Below are 24,761 nucleotides of genomic sequence, written 5' to 3' on the forward strand. Positions count from 1 at the left end.
TGCTCCGAAAGTCGCATCTGTTGCATAAAGGCTATTTCTACCCCAGGAGCTATTTCCAGTTAAGAAGGCATTGATATCAGCCACTCCATGTCCCTGTGTTAACAGCATCAATTCATGCCACATTAAACCACTTTCTTGGCACAATTTATTTTTCTGACCCAAACAAATAAGCCATTAGCGAGTCATTAACAATATTCTACCCTAAATTGTCAGTTGAACAGCCCTGTAAAAACATTTTTAGTTTAAAAACAAAACTGTGCATGCTGTTGATATTAAAACTGCAGTTACTCTTTCAGGAGTACCAGCTGTTTTGTTGCAAAGCATTTTCAACGTACTGATCTGTACAGTAAAGACAAAAACTCAATCGAAGGCAGTAGATGGCTGTGTTAGGTGCCACTCAACGGCTCGGTGACTGAATTTCTTGTACACTTCCAGATACAATATTCAAGCCCTTTTGAGAGTTTGGTTCAGGCTGATCAGCACAGAGTAAGCAAGTATTGTACATTCGTCTCTAAGTTGAAGTGAATTGAACTGGTGTAATGCAGGCTCAATTCCAGACACTCGGTTTCAAGCTACTTCTGGAATAATGCCTCAGCTTTTTCTTCTGCGTGGTTTTCCATGTTAGCAATCACTGGCACTGCTTTTGGCCTTGCTACTCCACACTGATGAAAGCAAGAACAAGTAAAAGGAACAGAATAGGATCTTAAAATGAACAGCTTCTTGCCAAACCAGCAAAGATACCATTCCCCCCTGTCCCGGGCTCCATGGATATTTCTATCAGATTTTCATATTGTGAGCGCTTCTTGGGATGAGAGAAAAACTCTGGAACAGTGAGTATTTATTAGAATATTCTTTTGTTAAATAAGGGGGGGGGAGGGAAGAGGAAAAAAAAAAGGAAAATGGAGAAAAAAAAAGGAAAAAAAAGAGTACTGCAGATTTAATTTCACATCTTGGCTCTGCTCTGACAAAGGAGAAGTTACTGAACTCCGCAACTTCTTCTTGCCCCAAGCCAGGGATTAATTAATGCCCCTCCCAAAACTTGTACCTGTCCCAACCCACCCCTCCCACCCCCAGTCCCAACCCTTCCCCTTTTATTCCCCAACTAGACAACACTGTTGGCAAATCAAGACAGCATGAAACTTACATCAATAAAAACAACGAAAAAGTAATGTGAAGTGTGCCAATGCATCAGGGACGCTATCCTACTGAACAACGGATTCCTCCACCTCACAATCCTGCTCAGAGTCAGCTGTACCTTTCACAGAAGGAGAGTTTACACATTTCGAGCATGCTCCATGGTGCAACAGTAAGTGCTGCACAACCACAGGACAAGAGACTGAACACCTGAATTCTTCCCCCCCCACACACCCAGGACTTGTTTGCAGGGATACATGTGGTTATCCGGCCGAGGGTTCGTGCAGTAACACTCAGTAAATACAACCCGACGCTTTAGCACAAGTTACAGGTATCCAGTTCACGCGGTATAAGGCATGTGGACAAGAGGAGACACCAGCGGGATGCAGCAGGATCAGCAGGACAGCATTGGTGATTGACGCTCCAGTTTGTCAGGCTTTGACCCCACTCTGGATCCCTACCACAGACAACGAATTCAGTTTCTATCGTAGCATTTCTGAGGCTATTCATTTTGTTTTGGCCAAGTGTTGAAAGACCAACTCCTTTTCGTTTCATTTTGATGCAAATGCAGAGACATTGGCAGAAGCTGGAGGAGAAGCAACGGAGCAGCAGGGATGTCTGCAGGTGATGAAAACTGCCCTCAACTTCAAGTGTCACTGCACTGAATGGGGAGATAGCGAATGGGGAGTAAACTGGCCCAGCCACCAGCACTGTCACAGAACGTGGAGTTTTTAAGAAACAAGAACAAAAGGCAAACAGATTCATTCCGAACCCCTCCTGCAGGAGCAGCCCAGGATTAAACCAAATTCCTGAAGAATTAAAATGTTAGAATTCTCCATCTAAAAAAAAAAAGTTTATACATATGCGCTGCAAGTGACCCCCCCACAGGTCTGAACAGCACCTGACAGTACAGACTAAGACTTAAAAGAGTTGATCTCACATTTGAAGTCTTTTAATTAAAAAACAACAAAAAAAACCCCAAAACAACCCCAAAAAATAAATGGCTATGGCTGGGCTGACACAAATGGGACACTTCAGAACACAAGGCAGAGGCCATACTGGCAGCCTCGCTCGCCAGGCCATGGAAGCAGTGTGACGGGAAAGAAAGGGGCACTTCATGCACAAAATGTATTTTACAAAATACAAATCCCAAAAAAAGCCAAAAAAAAACAAAAAAGCCAACAAAAAGGAGAAAAAAAGAAAAAATAAATCCCACCTTGCACTAAATTGCAGCACTCTCACCACTTCTGTGCCACAGGCTGCTGCTGCCCATGCCTGGCTTGAGAGAGGAGGCATGTGAAAAAGGGGACGGGGAAGGGAAATCCATGTTTCAGTCTGTTTCTCAGAACCTCTCTCACAGGGACCTCTTCAGTCATCTGATGTCAGGCACAGAGCTCTCCGAGTATGTCGTGGTCATGACAGGAGTGCCGTTGTTTGCCAAACAACCTTGCCTCAAGGTTTCGAAATACGAGGCCTGCACTGGTTTATGATACTGCAGAACTTTTATGGCATCTTCAATCTTAAACCATTCCCTTTTCCTTCCTGTTGGGAAAAGACAAATCAGGAGATGCAGTCAAACAAAGTTACACTTTCTATGTTTAAACGTTACCGTTGAATAGCTTTCAATCAGTATCATGTGCACCAATAAGGCAAGAATCGTTTCACTGTGTAGCAAAGTGTCAGTTCAAAAGATACTGGGAAATTTTTCCTCATTTTTCCAGATTTTTCCCCCCATTTTCCCAGACTACCCTGGGCACCTCCTCCCAACGCTACACTGATGGCTCCTCTGTCCCCATGCCAGGTATTCCTTTAGGGCAGTAAATCCACCATCCAAACAAACAGGCCTTGTGTTTCCTAATTTAAAACCCTCACATTTATTTTCCTAGTTCCCTAATTTCTGTTGAAGTCAGATACTCATTTTAAGACAATCCACAACAACATGCACCAACCACCACTCAATCCCTATCCATCTGCAAGCTAACCTCAGTTTTTGGTGGACATCACTCATTTCTTACTCTTTCAATATCTGAAGGAGGTCTATAAGGATGCTGGGGAGGGACTCTTCATTAGGGACTGTAGTAATAGGATAAGGGGTAACAAGTTAAAACTTAAACAGGGAAAGTTTAGATTGGATATAAGGAAGAAGTTCTTTACTGTGAGGGTGGTGAGGCACTGGAATGGGCTTCCCAGGGAAGTTGTGAATGCTCCATCCCTGATGGTGTTCAAGGCCAGGTTGGATAAAGCCCCTTGAGTGACATGGTTTAGTGTGGCTCTGCTCATAGCAGGGCGGTTGGAACTGGATGATGTTAAGGTCCTTTCCAACCTGAACTATTCTATGATTCTGTAAAAACTTTTCCATACACAGCATGATGAAAGTGAGGGTACAGACACTACAGCACTACCCACAAACCTCATGTGGAACAGCATCACTTGCATTTGGGAATCAGATTTAGAGGAAAAGAGTTCAAAAAGATAACAGGGAATGATTAATCCATGCTGCCCACATGTATTTTCTTCTAGCCTTAGAAAGGACAGCTTTTCATGCTCTTTGCTTAGTATCCTGCAGTCCAAGAATTAGACACATAACTGCTGTAGAGGCAGCTGTACAGCTGAATTGACTTCTCCTGGGTCACAGGGGTTACAAAAGCATCAATCTGACCACAGTTTTTTTCCCCAAGCAACCAAAGGATACACCACTTTATCTTTTCTTGACTGTTCTCACAAGGACTGCAGCTCCCAGAGTGTTTTGTCTGCATCAAACCAGTTAATGCTAGCAAGCACAAAGAACTTACCAATATTGACAGAGTCCTCCCAGTCTTCCAACACTTCTGTGACGATAAGTACGTAAACATATGTCCTGTGTTTCCTGTCCCGATTCTAGAAAGCAAAAGGGAGAAAGAGAAAGGACAAAGCTACCAAGGGAAAAAAGTCAGGTGGGCACGTAGTGACTACAAGGTGTGAGCTGCCTTGGGATGATGCTGTGGTACCTTATTGCAGCTGCTCTCACACTGCAGCTCGTTCTTTACCATTCAAAACTGTTGTGTTTAAATGAGGTTCTGAAAGTAATTACTAGGGATTGCTGCCAAACTAGCTCCTAATGTGTAAGGCAGTATAAGGTGGACGGATACCACGCTGCAGGTATCTATCTGCAACAGGTTTGGCAATGGGTGACAGTGGAAGGACACCGCTCCCCGCTGCTCCATGGCACTGAAACATTCCCTGTTTCACTGGCTTATCACCAGTGACTGCAACTGAAGTGGAAATTGCAGATGATGGGATCAGCATCCATTTCTATGTAATGGGGATTTTCAGTTATCCAGCTTACTTCACAGCATGCGAGGAAGTGAGTTTTACTCCAAGACAACTGTTTTTTTGCATCAATATTTCACAGCCTCAATGGTCTGAAACTTACCTCAAAAATTCCCACTAATCTTCCTAACGTCCCTTTCACTCCAGCCTATGAAAAGTTCAAAGAGAAAGAAACATGCTTTAACAGCATACAGATACATATGTCAGCACACATTTCCTTACTTGTGCAGGAGCAGTTCCTTTAGGGCAGGAAGCAAATGCAGTAAATTTCTGTTAATCCTAAAACAACATGATCCCAAGAAAAAGAACAGAAGTACAGAACTAACTCCAACAATGCAAGAATACCCAGGATTTTTTTCTTCTTTTTCTATATTCAAACTATTTTAAATTCAATGTAGAGGAAAAGAAAGTTCTACGATTAGTTACTAACTGCATACCAATACAGCTCTGAAGTTTATTATAGCCTAAGCATGGATGCAATTTGCTTTGGGGTTCAGCAGTTCTACGCCTTTAAAATGAAAATACCTTTGAAGCATGTATAAGGCATCCATTTAAACCATCAAAGCAACACAATACAGCTACAAGGTATTTCAGGGGTGTCCTGCACGCAGTTGGAGCGAGCCAATATAAACACAAGATACTTTCAATGTTGGAATGTGGCCCCCACAACAGCAGTAAGACTATTTTGGACGTAACACAAAACACAGATGCACACTGAAAGAAGACTTCTGAGCACAGACACAGATCAAGAGAAGATCTAAGCAACAGTTTTGTCTTCTGTTTGCATACGACCAAAGATCTACCCACTTAACCTCATTTTCTGTCACTTGTTATACATCCACTCACCACCGTGGCTCAGTCGCCTTCTCAAAGTGTTGTTTCTCATCTCTGCTCCCTGATGTTGCATCATGCATGTGTGCAAAATGCTCTCCCACTCTTTGCCACCAGACCCTTCCTTTTTCCCCCCAATAATTTACATTCCCTTCTTTTTCCAGCTGTAAATGGTTGGAACTCAATGCTACAGGCAGGGTGAGCTTTTGCTCCAACACTTAACCGGTCTAGACGAACACACAGAGTCTGTCATACAATCCAGCTGCGTCTGGAAGGTAAATTCATCTGCCACAGCTGATGGCAGAACTGCCCCAAGAGAAAAGGACTTCTGGCTTCCCCTTCTAGAAGCATTCCTAGAAATCTAGAATCCCTTCTGTAACATGCTCCTTGACCCCTGCTTCTAGGAAAGAGCTTTTCAACTGGATCATTATGTTGGTTTTGGACACAAAATTTATTGTCTCATCAGTATTTGTGACATCCTGCTCAGCCCATAGGTGCAGCACTGCCTGTGACCCACCAGGCTATTTCTGGAGTCAAACAGCAATTCCATGAAGGTCAGTGTTCGCACGTATGCGCGCCCGGGACAGAGCTGGCTCTGACCTTTGGGGGTGAGCAGTTCCATCTCATCCGCATGGCTGCTGCTGCTGCTAACCTGGACTGATCTCTCTCAGAAGGGAGCTGGAAGGCAAATGCTTCAAATGACTCCTCAGACAGTGGGGCTTTTTGTTCTTGATGTTTTTAAGCAGCCATCTCAATGAGCCAGAGGAACACACGGCTTCCACCTCCACAGACACACATACATTAAAAGGTGAAACGTAATGAAATGTTACAGGTTCGTCTTAAGCCGATCCTCTTCACTTATTCCTGGGAAAGGCTATTGAATTTCTGCTCTCCTTACTTACCTGTAAAGGCGCTGAATCCAAAGGCAGGGATGTTGTGGTGATGGTTTAGTGAATTCTCAAGCCTGACTAGAAACAAATTTATCTCCAGGCAACTAGCCAGCCTTGAAACTGAGCATGGATACTGCACAAACAACCTCCCAAGCAGTTTATTCCCAGCTCTAAAACTGTGCTTGAAGTAACACAGGCAGGTGAGGAGCTCTTCCTTTTGTTCTGGTTAAACGGAGAGGTGATGGAAACAACACTCTCTCTACAAACTAGGATCCCTCTCTGTTCTGCCAGGTCTTATTCATCCATAAAGGCACAAAAAGCAATGCCAAGACAAACATACGCTGCAGGAAAACCACATTACATTGAATTATCACTTGGACAACTCAAACAAGTGCTAAGGTTTTCTTCACATATGAATTTATCACATGCAGTAGTAAATGGCGACATAATTTAATGGTTTGATTCAAACAAATATTGGGCTGAATTTATAAAGAGAGTCCTTATCAAAGCCTGCAAAGCACATCAGCTGTTACATCCTGGAGTCCAATGGCTCTCATCCTACCTTACTGGCATAGTGGCTTTTAAAGACAACATACAGTATATCCAGCACAGACCGACTGGATTGTTATATACCGACTTTTGATAAAGCACTTGGTTCACACACAAATAGGAAAGTCACAGTCTCTGGACAACCACACATGCTGTTCAGTGGAACAAACAGAACTGGAAGTGCCATTGACCTTCTCACACAAGTTATCACCATTAAAGTTACTCAAGACATCCAAGAAAATGATCTATAGCTGCCAGGCTCCTCTTTGGGCCAGCTCCATACCTCTTGCTTTGCTACGCGCCAGCTCTTTAGCATCCTCCTGACTTCGCTGCAGGAGAATGAGCATTTTCCTGACAAGTTCAAAGCACAGTCACAGGCTCACCCAGGATTAAAGCTGGACCTAAAGCCTAATTTGCACCAGATGACTCAGAAATTTTCCCCTCATTAGTAAATGGATTGAGAATCCTCCGCCCTCATGGGATACAACAGCGTCTGGCAGAGACAGCACAATTTATTTGGGCACATGTTCCCCCACCAGGCACAGAGGCTGTGCTGCAATCCTCAGAATACACACATGTCCTACGAGGATGCTATTAAACATACCAACCAGCACCAACTATTCTATCTGCAGGTGTGAGAGTAAAGCAAACCAGTCCATCCACAGCATCCCCCAGGAAGAGGCACATTCAGGTATACAAAGAGGACAGACAAAGCTTGCAAAACGAGCTCCTTTTCAACAGATCCAAACCAGTTTCCAACATCCAAGATAGACCTCACTGGAGGAAAAGACAGATCTGGCATCCATGGCACAGTAACAGCCAGCTGATCCAAAACAGCACATGGCTTCAAACCGCTGCCGCACGCCCAGAGGGGTGGGATGGGTGTTCAGGACAAGCAACAAGAATCTGGAGGAAATGAAGCTTTACTAGTTCTGCTGTTCATGGAACAACTTGTTTTAATAAAGAAAAATGACTGAAGACATCCAAGAACAGCAGGTTCAGGTTTCAAAGCTGAAAATAAGTTTGGGTCAGATGCAAAAAGCAGCCTGCAGCAACACCATCTGTTCCTAGGGACAGCTTTTATTTCCTTCCATCTGAGCTAAGGAAAATGTGGGTTGGAATTTCAGCTATTTTACTTTGCTCTATTCGGCTCAAAGCCTGCATCTACTACAGACTACTGCTGGGCAAGAGGACTGTGGTAAAACACCCAGATCTTTGCTCTAATACCTGCAGTACTGAAGGCAGTAAATCACACCCATGGAGCCTGCTAGCTCAGACAAGTCCTAAAGCCACCAATTACAGACCTGCCAGGCAAATTTTCTTGCTGTCTCTACTGCGTTTCAGGGAGGGCTATAATTATTAATCCAATTCTTTACTGCATTACAACCAATATATGCTTTTACATTTGGGAAACAGAAATGAATTACCATGATAGAGCAAAGAACTTTAAGATGTTGCACCCATTTTTATGAAGTCCAAGTACAGGGTAACAGCCAGTAGGGAATTCAGATCACTATTTGCTCTGTATTACTAAATCTAGGAGCGCACCATCATCTCAGTCATTTATCCATGGTCTTTGCTATATTAACAAGAAATACCTTCCTATTTTAGCACTGACAGCCATCAATATTCATATTCTAAATCCCTAACAAAATACGTGAAATGGAAAAGAGTATTTATAAAGCATGTTTAGGAGGGGAAAAGAAGAGATCTCGCAACCAGATCAAAGTACTATCATGATGGACTACACTTCATATTGGCATCAACTGCCTGTTTGATCACAGAACTTATCTGGCTTTTGATTCCCATGAAGAAAGCATGACTAACACTCCCATAATTTTACAGAACTTGACATTTACTAAGTACTTAAAGGTCAGGATGTGAAAGATGCTGTAAGTGCAAAATGAAACGTCTTTGGGTTTAACAGATGAGTGTGGAGGCTTTTTTCAAAGTCACTCTATAATAAGTGCAATTTAAAGCATCTATTTCTAAAACATGTTCTTCACCAGTGGTTCACACCCATAAAAAACCCCTTATTCCTAACATGAAACTAATTTTGGGGGAGAGAATGCAACAGCATTAAAAAATCCAAGAATGAAGAAGCAAAACATGTGCTACATTGGCAGTAATGCCTGGTTTAGAAGGGCCCACGGTTCTAGAAGGTAACCTTAGAGCATACGCGGAGTTTCCAGCTGTGCAAGACTGACCACATCACTTTCAACAACCTGTCAGAAACAAACCTGGCTTTATTCTGCTCTCACTCAGAGCCAGCGTGCTTGTCTACTGCCATTTTGCTTACAAACAATGCCCAAGAACCTAAGTCACTTCGGATTTTATGCCAACAACGGCAAGCAAGGGAAGTGTTGGTACCTGTCTACTTTAATACTTCTGCTGGTAGAGATTAATATAGATAAGGACTACATCAAACTAGGACAAGGACTTCTGACTCAAACTGGGACAGAGGGATCACAGGTTCCACTCAGAATCAGTATTTCATCTTCAGCGTCTAAAACTTGGAATATCAGAAAGAGGGAAAAGTCAGCTTTCTTTACATGACAATTATTCCAGCAATAACATGGATACACTCAAATACGCACACGGTAACAGAAGAACAGTGAATGCACAAGTTAAAAATCTTAGTTTAGGGAAGCATATTTCAAAAAGAAAATGCATACCATGCAAAAAAAGAATGAATTGAGAAAACCCAGCCTATTGTCATCGTCAAAGACCACAAGCAACTGAAAGGGTAATGAGTCTATACAGCTCGTCCAACTGTCTCTTATTAAAAACTGGAAAAGGCATACCAAAGTCAATGAAAGAAAGCCCACAGATTCCTTCCACAACTTTGGACCAGCTTGCAAAACACCTTCTTTAGGACAAGAATTCCTTTGTTTTCACTGACACATAGCGAACTGGATTTTCCCTCTGCCAACACAAGCAGCAGTCTCCTCCTGCTCAGCTAACCTCTTGTTCCTTTGCAAGTGACAGATAACGCCTGTCCCAGGAGAGAAGCAAAGACATCAAACCTACTGGGGATCAGCCTCAGCTACAAATACCTGAAAAGCCAAATTCACATGAAAGGATAAGCAAGGATTCCCAGTAGCACGCACACCAGTTACCCAGCAGTCTCCTAAAACACCTCCTTGGCCAAATCAATAGCACAAGCTGGGGAACTGGCTGCACAAGTCCCATACAGCATTACAGCTGTAATGCAACAAACAGTCCCCTCCATATGCACATCCCCAAGCTTAAGACAGTTGTATACACTATAGTTTAGTGTGTTGATTGTAAGCAGTGTCCTGGAACACAAACCTATTTGAGGAAGGCCCTGCACCCCTCTGAGCTAACCCGTGCTCCCAGCCTCTGCCAGCAGCCTCCCCGTTAAGCTGTGCAAGTGCTCAAGTAATGTCCCACACGTGACAGGCTGCCATTCTGCAGCCCACTTTCAGGAAAGCCTTTCCTGTAACAGCATCCGAGAGCTCCATTTCACATTCCCACCTGACTAGGTGCCACTGAGGTTAGCAGCTGGGGCGATGCTGCGCTTTTGGAGCTCTCCGTGTTTACCGCCTGCGGAGCGGAGCGGCAGTCAGCAGATAGGGGCTTCGCTGGGAATGACTCAACCCTGCCAGGCTGCCACAGTTTGAATTACACTCTCATTCGGCACCGGTCCACGTGAGCCAGGGAACACCAGCTGAGCGAGAGGGGATTATCTCAGCCAGCCCAAACCAGTTTCTCCACTGCAAGACTGAGCCCATGCCAAGGCCTCCTTTCAGCCACCGCTGTCATGGAAAGAGAGCGATGCTTCCAAGGGGAGGGGAGGGTTGATACACATTTCTTTGGAGGATTTGAACAGCAAAGCCATGCATCTCCTGAATGAACCCCTGACTTCTGTATCAAATATCTTTATTATTAGTAATGATTGGGTGGTAAAGCAGGAGTGTGAAGCTAAAAATGTTCCTACTGTTCTGGTTCAACTCACTTTGGCTTGTAATGTGTTTGTAACATTGCCGAGCTACTGAAAAAGCAGGAGCTGTGTTACAGGCTGGAAACAAAACTTGCAAGAGGCAATCTCCAATACTAAGAGGGACCTAAAGCCACTTAAAATAAAACCCCAAAGCAACTTCTGACTCTGTAATCTTTCACATCTTTCTGAGAAACTGCTGCATTATAAAAACATCCAAAGAGAAACACAACTCAGGAACTGCCACATTAGATTAGTCCAAAGGCCCGAAGAGTCAGCATTTTGTTAGGCAGCAGGAGGTACTTTCAAATACTTCAGAGAAACCCCTCCATATACCAGACAATTGAATAAAGCCACCATTGCAGAAGCTTCCTCCCACCAATTAGCTCTCGACTTCTGTTCTGCAGCACAAAGATTTATAACCCTCTTGAAAGCATTTTTAATCCTGCCTTACATAATTGTGAACCTACTTGGTCATCCAGATATAATCTTTTCATAGTTTCTGAATTCAAGCATGTCTCCAATTTGCTAATATTCGGAAGAGACATCTAAAGACACGTTTTACACACAAGGCGCTCAGCTGCCATTTGCTGCCTTCAAATTCCCTATGAAGAGTAAGATTGTTCTTCCAGCTTTAAGAGAAAAATATCCCTTCCCCATAGAGACAACTGATCTGTGTTTATCTCCTTTCTGAAATGCCTTCAGGTAAAAAAATACCCCAAACCATAAGGACATTAGGAACTTTGGCTACCTTCTACCTAAGTATTACAGAGCTCCACAAAAGCACAGCTGTGTTTTGAAGTCCTCTTGAGAAACCGTTCTTCATACAGAGAAAACACAACTGAGAACCTCCCATCCACACACTCACCTCTTCACAGACCTCCCGCACTGCGGCCACGTTGGGCTCCTCCTCGGGCTCCATGCCACCCCCAGGGACGATCCATCGGTCAGGATGACGACTACTGCTCACCAGCAGCACCTGTGGGGAGCAGAGCACAGCAATGTGGGAACTCCAGCACCCACCTGAGGAGGAGGAGTTGCTTTTGCTTCCCTCACATCACCAAACAGCACCAAGTCCTTGAGAACACTCCGCTCTTCCCAAGGCAACCTCCTGAGCCCCTCTCAGGCAGCTGTGCAAACTGCATTATCAGTGACACCTCAGCACTCCAACACTCTGAATTATTTCTGCCATTACCTCCCCACCGCTCCGATGCGTCGCAGAATAAATTATGCCTCCACATACCAGAACGATTTGCTGTTTAATACAGCACCACAGCACTTACAGTGGAAGGGTTCAGTACTCAAAGTCACTACTTAAGTCTTGACAGCCTGGGATACACACCATGCAACAGCACAAGATGGCACAGAAGCTGCTCAGCACCTTCTGCCTTCGCAGCAGTACCTTCATTTGATTTCATTGGTACCTTTGGCCTTGTCTGCCTCTGCAGTTACACTGGTGACACACAAGTCAGGTAACTGCCCACTGAAACATTTATGTGCACTTGTTTTAACAGAGATCTTCAGCTTCCCTGTTTGCCTCTTCTTCCGCAGCAGGTACCAGGGTCCAGCTCCGTAGTTTTGTTTTAGATGGGACTGTTCAGTGAGATATAAACAAAATACAACCCTGCATTAAATCACTGCAAAGGAGGAAGGACTTCTTTGAATCAGGTTCCACAGCTCTTCGTAAGCTTGCTTTGTGGCAGTTCTCCTTGGAACACATTTCATTCCAGTGTGATTCTGCTCTGTACAAGCTCACTTTTTGTTTTGTCGTCTTCCAGGAACAAAAAACCCCAACTATCTCAACCAGCTACAAGTTTTCCCCAAAGAACATTGAGGCGCTGTGCTTATTAAATCTACTTGAAACACATCCACGAGTAGAGATGGAAACTAAAAACAAATACGGGTTTTCAGCTCTCTGAACAAAGCTGGTTCATTAGAGTCATCATGCTATACTTCATAATTTCACTGGCACAAAGCTTAGAGGCAAAGAGACTTGCTCCAGAAACTTTCCAACATACCAGTCCAATTAGGTTACAGGCCAGCTGTAACAGCTTCAGACATTTCCAAGTTAGACTGTGCGAGACACTCAAATCCCAGGCTTTGCTGTGTCTATGTTGATCTACCAGTAGGATAGGAACAGATTTGCACTAATTACCACTAGGAAACCTACCTACAGAGTTCAAAATCAAACTTGTGACGTGAAACCAAGCACAGGATTTCCAGGGTTTCCCAGTTCTTTTACTGTTCAAAGTCTCATCTGCCAACTGACCACCCTTCAATGTGATTTTCCTTCTCCAGGCCACCCAGACCAGGCTCAGCACAGGGGAAAGAGGACCACAGACTATAATACACAAGGGTGAGGAAACAAGGGGTGTTCACCCATGGCTCTCAAACCAGGACTAGCAAAGCTGAAGGCAGAAACTGAAGAAGGTTCACAGCAAACATTCTGGCAACTGCTGGTCTAACCTTTCCTAAGCCTGGAACTGAACTCGCTGTTCTCGAGTGTCAGCACTCCTCTCATCAGCAATTTTCTATGAATCTCATCAACAATAATGTCTCAAAGCCTCCTCTTCCTCCTTCAGTCAGACCCTACACCTGAGTCCTGCAAGGGGTAAAGAAGCATCATTTACCAAACACCACCATTTCAACCCCTGAGCACTCCCCAGCCTATTGAACCAAGGCAAATGCACACTAGAAATGAGTTAAGCTGAATGAGCCACCTTAACTCTGAAGTTTCCTAATGGAGATGCTCACTACCTGATGTACCTTCTGCCTTAGGTTGCAATGGAGCAGCATTTCCTATATAGTAATATCCCATAGTATTTGGCCTTCCAAAAACAGAATCCCTTTCTCCCAGCCATCCAATCCACATGAAACATGATCAATAGCCATGCCTGAAGAGGGAATGGAAACTATTCATCTTCAGAGCCTGCATGGCTCAGCCAGCAGCCAGGTGCCATGGGCTGGACTTCCTTTGTCCTGACCCATTACCAGAAGAGCTCCCACTGGAATTCCTCACTTCAGCAGGTGACTCTGAGGACAAAGTTAAAAGAATAGCAACTGACAGCTCTCGTATGTTTTATTGTTGAATAAAGAAGCATCATCTTCATCATTTCCGATTCCAATTCAGAGTTCCAGCTTGAATTAAAAGAACCAAGAGAAAAAGACGAGGAGAAGCTGCAGAAAGAGCCCACAGCACACTTCATAACCATTGAACTCCTGCCACCTTCCACTTGTGAGAAAAAGCATCTGCTAAGAAAATCCCTGCACAAAGACTTGTACAGGAAAGCCTGCTGCACTGCTCGGCCTGAAACAATGCTTTAGCAACACACCAGTAGGAACTTTGAGGTGTAAACAACAGTTTTAGGCAAAGTAAATTAACTTCAGCTGCTCTGGCAGTTGAGCATTTTCTGAATAGAATTAACATGAACAACCCTCAGTGGGAAGGAAAAACCTGTCATTCTCACACTTCTATGTAATCAGACTATTTCCTGTTTAATAAAAAGGAAATCCCATCAAGAGAGAGCAGGAAACATGCCCTACCAGGTCATTCTTTTAAAACAACTTTAAACAGGATATTGCTACCAATGAGCTCTCCCAAGACAAAGGGGCCTAGTTCCCAGGGTCTTCCTTTCAGTGCTCTTTAAAAAGGGGTGCACAGTGTTCCCCTTTTTCCAGTCACTGGGACTTCACCTGACTGCCATCACTTCAAATATCATGGAGAGTGGATGGCAACGACACCAGCCAACTCCCTCAGGACTCTGGGATGCATCTCATCAGGTCCCATAGACTCATGTAAGTTCAGGTTCCTCAGGTGGTCACAAACCTGCCCCCCTCACAAGGCAGCATCATTCAAATGTCTTACAAATTGCCCCCAAGGCAGTAAAATGAGATGTGCTGATAAACCACCTCTCTCCGAAAGCCAATAGTATCTGGGGAACAGCCTAAATGCTGTCCCCAAGGGAAGAGCTGCATTCCCCTGCAGAAACCTTTCCCCCCCGCAGTATCTGAATGGACAACCATAAAATACCTGGGGAAGGAAAGATACCAGCTAAGCAGGTACAGAAGAGATGTAATAGCTTGTGTTGCTGCCACAGCCAAGCCAGAATTATCTGCTACTTTCAGAACACAGGATACAGCATCAGGGTAACGTACACCGAAAAGACAAAGCAGAGAAGGGCAATTCTACATTCATTGTACACTGTAACATGACAAAAAAAACCATGTATTCAATTGCTCAGACTGAAAATTTCCACAAACTTTACAAAATAAAGAGTACATTGTTTTCTAAAGGACCACCTTATATGTCCTTGAGATCTACATTTTTTCTCATTAACTTCACTATTACATAAAATTCCTGATTTGGATACAGGTTAAAGAAGAGATTTTAATTAAAACGGTCATAAAAATACACCAAAAATGACACAACTTATTATTTTATATCAGACCAAAACACAAAGGAAGGTTCCTTTTCCATTTTATTCTCTTGGCCTACGAGGGGTTTAGGGGCAGATTTCAGAGCCAAGTCTTGCAGTCTTCTTGGAAAAGCATTTGCAGGTATCATGTCACAGGGCCAAGCTCTGTTTTCCAGGCTTTGAAAGCCAATGATGTCATTTCAAAGCAGGGAAATGAGCAACAGGAGCCTCTGTGGCAATGCACAAGGCAGCCCCGAAGCAGCTCTCACACAGGATCAAACAAGTAAGAGAAAGGTAAGAAAAACAAGCAAAGTTTGAAGCCTGCAGCAGGGGCTCCTCAACAGTGCTGGATCACGGCCTCATGGTAAGCAACCTTCAAAGCAGCGTGCACACCCAACTCCAAACATCTCCAGAGCTGCTCACCAACTTCTCCCTAGGGAGCACAGGAAACATGCTGAGAGACCAAAGGCTGCCTGGGCTTCCACACGAAAACCTCGGCGCTCCATGGGAAAAGGGAATAGTGTTAGTCACTGGATAAAACTGGGAGTCCCTGACACACAATGCTGGGAGCGACCTAATTCCTTACAAACCTTTGTATGCACATCAGTTGGTTTGGGGTTTTTTTTTTTCCTCTTTCTTTTTCTCACCCAGAAATAATGGTGCTCTGCAAAGCAGAAACCAGGCAACCAGAATGAGGAGGAGAATTCATTCCCAGTTAACAGAACAAGGACTGAGGGATTCCCAGGTTCTTTCATGCTATGGTGGATTTAAACAGCCACCACCACCCATAAATAAAACAGGAGTAGCTATGCTGTAAGGAACAGGATTCCTAGAAAGAGGCTCCACAGCAAAGACAAAAGGGCTACAGCGTTATTAGATGGGCCACAACGTTATTAGCAAATGAGCTGTGAATCTTCCAGACTCCCAGGCAGAGCCAGTCCTACCCACACGCGCCAGCCTAAGGACAACCAAGCTGGCAGAGTCAGTAAGAAACAGAAGACAAGATGTTAAATGCATGGGGTTTGGGCCAGCCAGCATCCTGCTGCCAGAAGCCGATCTATAGCTACTGGCTACTGAAACAGCCTCTGCACTTTCTTTCGTGCTTTCCATCAATATTAAGCCACAAAATGTATTTTGCATAGCGACTAAAGCACATTTAAACTCATTTCACACTTCAGCATTATTTATCAGAACAGAAACTACAAAAAAATAACGTTTCACAATACACCATAGTGAAACTGGGGGAGAGGATGGCTGACTCCAATGACTCTGGCCTGGACAATCTGTCTTTGTTTGAAAGTTTCAATTTAATAAGAGTCTCTGTATGCAGGAGTTTGGAGTTGAGCAGTGCTGGAGACTCTGCCATTCACTCTATGACCAGGCAGGATATTGTAGCCGGTGCAGCTCTGTGTCCAGCATAATAAAGACCTTTCATGCTTTACTCTAAGTTAACAAACACTCTCACAATCCAAATATACCCTTACTGCTCTTAATGCTGTTATATCTAACAAAACTGGGATCTCAATCTGACCACATCAAACCACTTTTTAACACTAAGAAGAGCATATGCTGACAAATTAGTTCAAGAGGAGCAGGAGGGGAAAAGAGACACAGCAGTTAGCAAAGCCAGGCAAAAATTAATCTCATTTAACTGCAGAAACACAGCCTCAACTACACGACAACAAAACAGGGGCTTTGCCAAACTGCTAACACAGGATGGTCTAAACACATAGGACAAGGTTTATAGGAGGGCTTCTCCCACCCTCTTGCTATTCAGGGCACGTTAGGGAGTTAGCACATGGTATTAACAAGTACAGCCTGTGGTCAGCAAGCTTTCAACACGACAATAGCTTTAGCTAAGACAAGAATATGCATAACCTCAACAGCAGGCAAAGAAACCCTTTCCTGACCATTACAGCACATCCTCATAGGATACATTTCCTTAGACAAGTGTTACTTCCACAGGGCACAATGTGATCTAACTTGCAGCATGGTACCTAGAAACTGGAGGCTGAGAATTAATAGCAACAGCTAGAAGGGGAAAGTATTTGTGCTACAGAACTTGACCAAAGTAAAGCACAAATTTAAAACAGGAGTAAGAGGTGAACTGGAAGAAGTTCAAGTCACTTCCAGTGTTTTGATTGCACCTACAATACTATAACCATAGAGGAAAAACAGATTTAGGCTGCTACTTAGAATAACAAACCATAAATCATCATGTGCTGCACTGGCTTCAAAATACCACCGTCATGTTGCTGCTACTGCAGCTTTCTTGTGACTTTAAGAGTGACTGCTTATTCTCACTGAAGAACACAATCCGGACTCCTCTCCCTCCATCAGAATTATGTTTTAGATAACCATTATCTGCAGCATGCCTTTCACAGCAGGGCTAGGACAGAGAAAACAGCTGAAATGCCTGAACCAGCAGCCACTTGTTTCAGAAGCAAAGGGCTGATAAGGAGGCACTCCCAGTGAAAGACCCCAGCACCAGCAGCCTGTTTCTGCCTGTCAGAGTCAGTTTGTTGACCACTTGGTACTTGCACACCTCATCCAGGCAGACTTTCCAGAAGGCATGCCTGCTTCTAAACTGCCTTGTTTAATAAGGAGGGGGATATCACAAAATTGGTATTTAGGCCTTTTACACAGACCAAATGACTCTGGATGTCAGCAGCTGCACATGTATACACTTACAGGTTTGATGTCCCTGCCCATGGCATGGAGGTTGGAACTGGATGATCTTCAGGTCCTTTCCAACCCAAACCATTCTATGATTCTGTGAATAACAAGTCCTATGCATAAAATAAACCACGCAGAAACCCTACAGCCATGCAAACTCCAGAAGCTTTTCAGATGTAAGTAGTTAATTCTGTGCGTAACATCAATACATGTTATTTACACAAGAAAAAGTAACCACCCAAGAGTCAATCCGAATTAAAATGACATTCAAACCATCTGAAGCATCTTAAGAAAAAAAACCCTACCCAGTAGGTAAGAGTATCCCTCTGAACTTCACATGTTAACATGTCTGAGAACAGAGTTAGTGTGTGTTAACCACCGCACAACAAAGCCACAGAGACACGTATTGCTATATCAATGTGCACAAAACGTGGAAGGTCCTGACTGGTCTGTGCAGTCAGTGTCTGGGGTGGACTGAAAACAACTACTGCTTAAAGAAACTGAGCACCTGCTTCCCAACTGCTGGATAGTCCATACAGCCCCTGAACACTGATGTCTACAGTTCAAAAGGTAGAAGTAAGAGCTTCTTTGCTTCGTTCTGTCCAGTTTTAGTGCACAACCACACACAGAGGTATGTGCAAACCAGGGGAGACTTTCCTTATCTCAAAAAAAAATAAAGTCCAACCTTATCATCATTTTCTTTCAACTGAGAAGTGTTGCTTCTCCAGAACTTGAGACCCCATCCCTGGATAAACCAGGTTGTCTGGCTGCAGTCCCTGCTGGTACACCCCAACTGCTTGTACCTGCCTCCTCACTCCAGCAGCACATGCGAATGGTGACAAGATGAACCATGTCAGGGAACCAAGCACATGATTCAAAACACCAAGGCAAAATGCACACCCACTAAAGAGGGGACAGGACACAGGGCGAGGAAGGAAAGGTGGGAAAACCAGCTACAGCCTCTGGTCAAGCAATAAATGGATCTGAGATGAAGCTGTCAAAGACGCATTCTGCAGAGGAGAAGAGGCAGCAGCCACTGCTGCTGGGTCCATCTCATCAAAGCAGGGCTGGAGCAGACTCCCTTCTCTTTCCATATTCATCACTTGCTTGATTTGTGGCAGAACAAAACTGACTCCGTTCTTCGGTTTCACAACAGCTTACAGAGCTTCCAGGAAATTAAGTGAAAGTTTAACAAATTTGCATCCCTTCCCAGTTTGGGGAAGTACAAGAGACCATGGAATTGCTTCTAAAATTGTTTATTCATGGAAAAGCTAAACCCTTTTAAGATGAAAGCTAGAGGTTTATGCTCTTGCAGGTGGAGAAACCTTGCTACAGGCACAGCTGAGAGGGACTGGAGAAGCACAAGCAAGAGAAACATTTACTGGCCCATATCCTCCTGGAGATGTGGTAATGTGTTAGCAACAGACAGGGAGAACTTTAATTGGGTTTCAACCACAAACCTTTTATGTAGCTGAAGGGAACGCACAGAGTAAAGCCAAGCCGTAAGAACAGGGATTCTAATGCTATATTCCATGGAAAGTTCAATGACCACACAATGTGGGCTCCCTTTATACCCCAACACTGAAAGTACTCCAAGTGGGCTTAGCTATTGTTATTTTTACATTGGAGCAAACGCACAAAGGATGGCCCAGGAACACTGTTGTGATCATCCCTGTGTGTCTACAGTCAAAAGTTGGGAACTGCTGTATTACATCGCAGCTTGCTTTAAAACTGACCCAACAGAAGCAAGAAGAAAAGGGTTCGTTTGCATTCAAATTACTTTCCCCAAGGGAGGCTGTGGGGCTACATAAATGTAGCTTTGATAAGCATGCTGGCGTTCGGCAGACCCTGTGTGAAAGTTCTGTTTTCTCCTCTCAATTTAGATTTCATTCACAATTAAGAAAAGATGACCAACCCCGGATCCTATTCTTTCCAAAGCATTTCCTCCAAAAAGTCTTTAAAAATACCAGTTGTTAATGAGCAGCTTGGCCTTTCACCAGATACAATGCAGGCATGCTTAAACCTGTAGCTGGACTAACGCAGGACTTAAAGCCAAACGGTTCCCTTTGATTTATTCTGAAGTATAAAGCAGAGATGCTGCCACTGAGCAGGCTTCCATCTGCTTCTTAATAGTAAGACATCAGTGAAATTTTCTGGCACATTTCCTCATCAAAACAGCTGGCCTACACAAAAAAAAAAATATACTTGTTTTATTTAAAAATAACACCATAATAGCAATATTGAGAGGCACTGACATCACACGCAGTAAGAGGAGTGATTTCGGAGGTAACACAAGCCTGGGATCTCTTGATCTGCACGTTCTCCTTCCCCACTGCTGCAGAAGCAGCAAATATCAAGGGAGTTTCTCCTAAAAGATGAAAATAGCAGGATCCTGGCGTTCGGTTGCCAAAAGGGCCTTTGAAGTCTGTTCACATTCTGAATGAATCCTGCTGCTTCCCCTGTTCTCCCTCCTGCCCAAAGAGGCACCAACCACACTGCAGCGCCTTTGCTGTTTAGGAAACAACACAGATGCAGATTTTTTCCACACAGGCCAATTAAGAGACGTATTTTTTTTTCCCCTATTTGAGATCCACGTTTAAATGAACTCTCCCTGTACTGCTTTTTTAAAGGAATATTGTCACAAAGACACCTTTTCAGCCAATGCTTGGTCTTCCAGAAACGTTCCAGAGCTTCTTTCATGCCCAAAAGTAGTAGCTTCCAAACTCAATACAGGGGAAATGTGCAACCTTCCAGCAGCATAAGGAAAAACTAAAGCGCTTCAAAACTAAAAGAGAATCAAAGTAAGCATTATTATGTTAAGAACCTTTCTTTGCAAATGTAATGCCTAACCAAAGATGTGCTGGTTTAGCAATCTCCACTGATTGCTGAGCTTGTAAAGGAAATTAAATCTATGAACTGAAAGTTAGGGGGTAAACACCTAAAAAGAAAGGAAAAGCCTGCTCTGGAAATGGAAACAGGATTCTTCTTATTTATTTTTGTTCATTTGAAATTATCTCATTAAGGAACTAATTCAGGGTTCAAAAAGGGAGAAAACTTGTGTGGTTTTAAATTCATAGCAGGAAATGAAGAAGAAACTCAAGAGTTCAGCTCTACTATTCTTTGAGTGCTTAAAAGTAACCAGAAACAGCCAGTCCTAGGAAAAAAATACTACTTTAATAGAGCAAGTTTAAATTATTTATCAAAGCATGCCTTTTCTATTTATTTTATTTAACAGAAAGCTTTTACTAGATCTGTAACTAACATGCTTTGGGTTTGGTTCCCCCCACCCCTTTTCAAACAGATCTCAATTTCTATTTAAACAGAAGTCATCAATAATAACATGTCAGTGGCACCAAAAAAAAGTTATTATTCTCCAAGAGGGAAAAAGCCCCAACCAACCAAGAAATCTATCCAGACATGCTGAAGTATATCATTAAATGTGTACAGGCAACACCTTTCTTGTCACTGAAAAAGAGCAAGTAGCAGTAAGATTAAACAAGTAGACTTCTCTTGACTTAAAGTTTAACTAAGTGCCAACAAATGAGAAGAAAGCTAAGAAATACTGATAAATGAATAAAAATCAAGGTTTCCCGCTTGCTGATGTCAATACAAGCATAACTCAAATGGCTTCTCAACCTTCTGACCAAGATCAGGAGCAGTATCTGCAAATGGAGCCCATTCAGTGTGACTCCATCATCACGTTCTAAATGCATCTGTTGAAAAAATCCACTCTGTGAGATGACAACACAGGATGCAATTCCAGCTCTGCATTAAACATACAGCGACCCTACAGAAAGATGGTGTTTAGAAGGCTGTGAGATGTCTTCAGGAGGCCACTTCAAACTCAAACAAAACTGTCATTCATTGCTTCACCCTTTCTGTGGGTCGCTTACAAAGAACAACATCATGTATGTGGGACATCAATCTACATTCCATACTGCAACCACTTACAAAGCAGTAAATGCTCCTTCCTGTGTCACAGGACAGCTTACCACACCACCTGATGATCTGGAGGGGATCAGAGACAAGGCCAAACATTGACACTGAGCAAAGCTCAAGGGAGATAATGATGCTCAAGAGCCTCCATTGCTCTTTGGAATGGGCTTACTTTTCCTTCTTCAACCATCTTGGCTTAGTACTGTGAAACCACCACGTTAACAAGCCTTTGCATCACCAGCACCATAAAGGACACCGGTTCCATTGCCCAGGAGATGCAAGAGACCATGGGGTAAGTTAGAGCCTGTGTGGTGCTGTAAAACAGTGACCACCAGTCAAAGGCTGGCTGCATCGAGTGGCCATGAAAAGTACATTTCTAGCTTCACCCATACTGCAATCAAACATGGTCAAGCACCTAACTCTTGAGAAGAACTGCCACACTGGCCTTACAAACTGTGTAAAACCCAATCAAAAAACTCAAATGCCTCCAAACACCCATGCTGGTTAAGCCCAGTATCCTTACAACACAATTATGTTCTTCATAGTTTGTTCAAAGAACCATAAATGTCCTGAAAGTCAGTGGGAAGGGACCAGCTATAAGGAACACTGCACCCAAACACAGTGTTTTCACTTCAGACCATTGATACTTGTAATGTTGACATGCTTCACCATGACAGCACAGCTCCAAAGGGTTTGTCAAGCCTCCTTCCTCATGTTAAATAGTAACTGGCCAGGATGGTAATTTACTTTCCTGCAGTGAAGTGTGTGCATTCCCTTCCGATTTCCTGTAGCTACAAATATGATAATCAGGAGAACAAAGGCTTTAGCACAGCTGCTCAGTGAAATGAAGTACACCTGACTCCAGAAGCAGTATGGCCATGATGAGCCCTCCAAGCCCACGCTAAGAGCATATCAAACCAAGGATAGCGAAACACCGCACATCCAAGCAAAGTTTCTCTTTTTAACTCCACGGGCAACACAACATCTTAGCAACACAGCTGCTCTCAAACGAACCAATCCACCTTTAATTCCCACTTCCTCCCAAGCCTCTCTGGACAGCAACTTCTGGCACTCCATCAGTCCCCTTTTATCCCAGTTTCTTTTTATAAATCCAAGGTCAGGTTTCCTCTCCCATCTCATGTGATGTGTTGGACTGAAGTGCTGCCAGCGTGGTCGGTCCACTCCGCTGCCAAACCCCATCCCGTGCCACAGCGCTCCTTACCAGACTGTTCCACCACCCCACCGCACAGTGCCTTTCACCGAGCATTCTTCTCACGTTTAGAGGAGAGAAATGAAGAAGAAAAGGAAACACCAACTTTTACAGCGACGCCTCATGTCAACCTAAAGGGGAAAAGCCCCGCTGCGGCGGAGGCACGGCCCCGGCTTCGCCCCCCATCCCTGCCCCGGCCCTCACCTCCTCCTCGCTCTCGCTGCGGAAGCACAGGCAGGCCGCCCGCTTCTTGTAGCCGTCCCCGTCGTAGGTGCGCGTCTGGTTGGACTTGAGCTTCATCATCCTCCGCTCCGAGGGGCGGCGGGGTCGGGCCGGAGCGCGGCGAGGCCCGCGGCCTAGAGGGCGAGGGCGGGCAGGACCCGCCGGGGCTCCCGCGAGGGGCGGGCGGGGAAGGACGGGGAGAGGAGGGGGGGGGGCACGGAAGGGGGGGCCGCCTCCCCGCGGCAGTCTCTGTCTCGGTCTCGCTCTGTCTCCCGCAGCCGGGAGCTGCCCGCTACGCGCTGCCGCCTTTCGCCCGCCTCATCCCTCCCTTCACTTCCAGCCGCTCCGCCGCCGCTGCCAGCGCTCCGGCCACCGCCGACGACGACCGCGACGCCATCTTGGGGCACGCTACGCAAACGGCGTAGAGGCGCCGGGCGGGGGAGGTGGCGGCTAGCCCCAGCTGCTTCACGGTGCGCCCGCCACGCAAACGGCGTAGCCCAGCTTCCAGAATCGCTCCCTCCCGCGCAGACGGCGCCACCACGCCTCCACCTCGACGCGAGCCCTCTGCGCCAGCGGCGCAGGCCGCCTTCGAGAATAAGACGGCTGCTCGTAAGCCGGCGGGCGGCTGCGTGCTGGGCGCCCTGACAGTTACGCAAAAGGCGCCGGGGCATGGCCGGCTCCCGGAGTCCGCCGCGCACATGGCTCCGCTTTGACAGCGGCGCTACGCAAAGCGCGCAGACGCCGGGAAGGGAAGAATGCCCGTGTTGCGCAAGGCAGGGGGGCGGTTTACGCCAGTGGCGGAGCGCGGTTGCGGGGGTCTCATTGTACCCCGCGGCAGGAGCGGAACGGACGGGACACGGCGGGGCAGCCCCCGCGCTCCGCACCCCGCAGCCGCTCCTCTGCACCGAGCCTCATGGGGAGGGAGCTCACTTGCATGGCACCCCAGTACCGCAGGCACTCCCGGGTCCCACGGCCGAGCAGCCAGAATCAGCATCACCCCGCTGCACACACCGCACTCAGGACTCAGCCACAGGCCGAGGGGTGCCGCAGCTGCAGCTCTGTGTGCTCCTCCAGCAGGAAAACCCTGGCCAAGGAGAGCACAGCCCTTAACAGCATTTGCCCAGCACTGGTTTGGCTTCAGCATCCTCCACTGCACAACAGACATGGAGGGTAGGACTTGGAGCCTTTGTAATCTTCCAACTTGCTACAGGGTGGAACACAAAGGTCTGGATCCCACCAGAAGCTCCATCTGGAAAGGAGGTGCCATGGACCAGCCGTGCCCCTTGGCCCCATCAGCTCAGGTGGCTGCTCACAAGCTTTACAAGGATGAGGACAGGCTCCGCTCCCTACCCCACACCAGCAGGTTCAGAGACTGGTAGATTAAAAGTGTGGAGGTAATACTTTCCTTGTGGAAGAGTCTATTTAGACTGGGGTTCTTCACCACAAAACAAAAGCCATTTTTACCTGCTTGTTTGGATCTTCCCTTTAATAAGTCATATATTCTATTAGAAAGTAGGTGGCATTTCATACCGACCACCACATACTGGAATACTCCAAGTCATGTGAAATAGTTGCCTACTTTTCCATGAGGCTAAACGTTTTGCTTAACACATCACTGCTTCCCAAAC

At 45.1% G+C, this 24,761-nt stretch overlaps 1 protein-coding gene across 2 annotated transcripts; it reads right to left on the reverse strand.

The window, feature by feature from the left end:
• Positions 1-128: 128 nt before the first annotated feature.
• On the reverse strand, positions 129-23,551 carry NUDT3 (nudix hydrolase 3). Of its 2 annotated transcripts, XM_061363036.1 has the most exons (5): positions 23,116-23,546; positions 11,543-11,653; positions 4,547-4,591; positions 3,927-4,011; positions 129-2,676 (listed from the first exon to the last, which is right to left on the reverse strand). In XM_061363036.1, exons 1-5 carry the CDS (start codon positions 23,212-23,214, stop codon positions 2,507-2,509), a joined length of 510 nt encoding a protein of 169 aa, XP_061219020.1. In that variant the 5' UTR covers positions 23,215-23,546; the 3' UTR covers positions 129-2,506. The 2 variants fall into 2 exon arrangements, with proteins under 2 accessions (XP_061219020.1, XP_061219021.1); XM_061363037.1 differs by lacking the exon at positions 4,547-4,591 and having other exon boundaries at positions 23,116-23,551.
• Between the last annotated feature and the right edge of the window lie 1,210 nt (positions 23,552-24,761).

Source organism: Neopsephotus bourkii, unplaced genomic scaffold (genome assembly GCF_033783945.1).
Source record: "Neopsephotus bourkii isolate Nb327-2 ecotype Australia unplaced genomic scaffold, CSIRO-AGI_Nbou_v1 NB_1139, whole genome shotgun sequence".
Lineage (NCBI taxonomy): Eukaryota > Metazoa > Chordata > Aves > Psittaciformes > Psittacidae > Neopsephotus > Neopsephotus bourkii.

What these genes read in the sequence shown, in the direction of transcription:
- NUDT3 (XM_061363036.1), bottom strand. Translation starts at nt 23,214, where the DNA reads ATGATGAAGCTCAAGTCCAACCAGACGCGCACCTACGACGGGGACGGC. An exon ending in GATTAGTGGGAATTTTTGAG is followed by an intron (nt 4,012 to 4,546) that starts GTAAGTTTCAGA and finishes TTTGCTTTCTAG; the next exon opens with AATCGGGACAGGAAACACAG. An exon ending in GGAGGACTCTGTCAATATTG is followed by an intron (nt 2,677 to 3,926) that starts GTAAGTTCTTTG and finishes TTTTCCCAACAG; the next exon opens with GAAGGAAAAGGGAATGGTTT.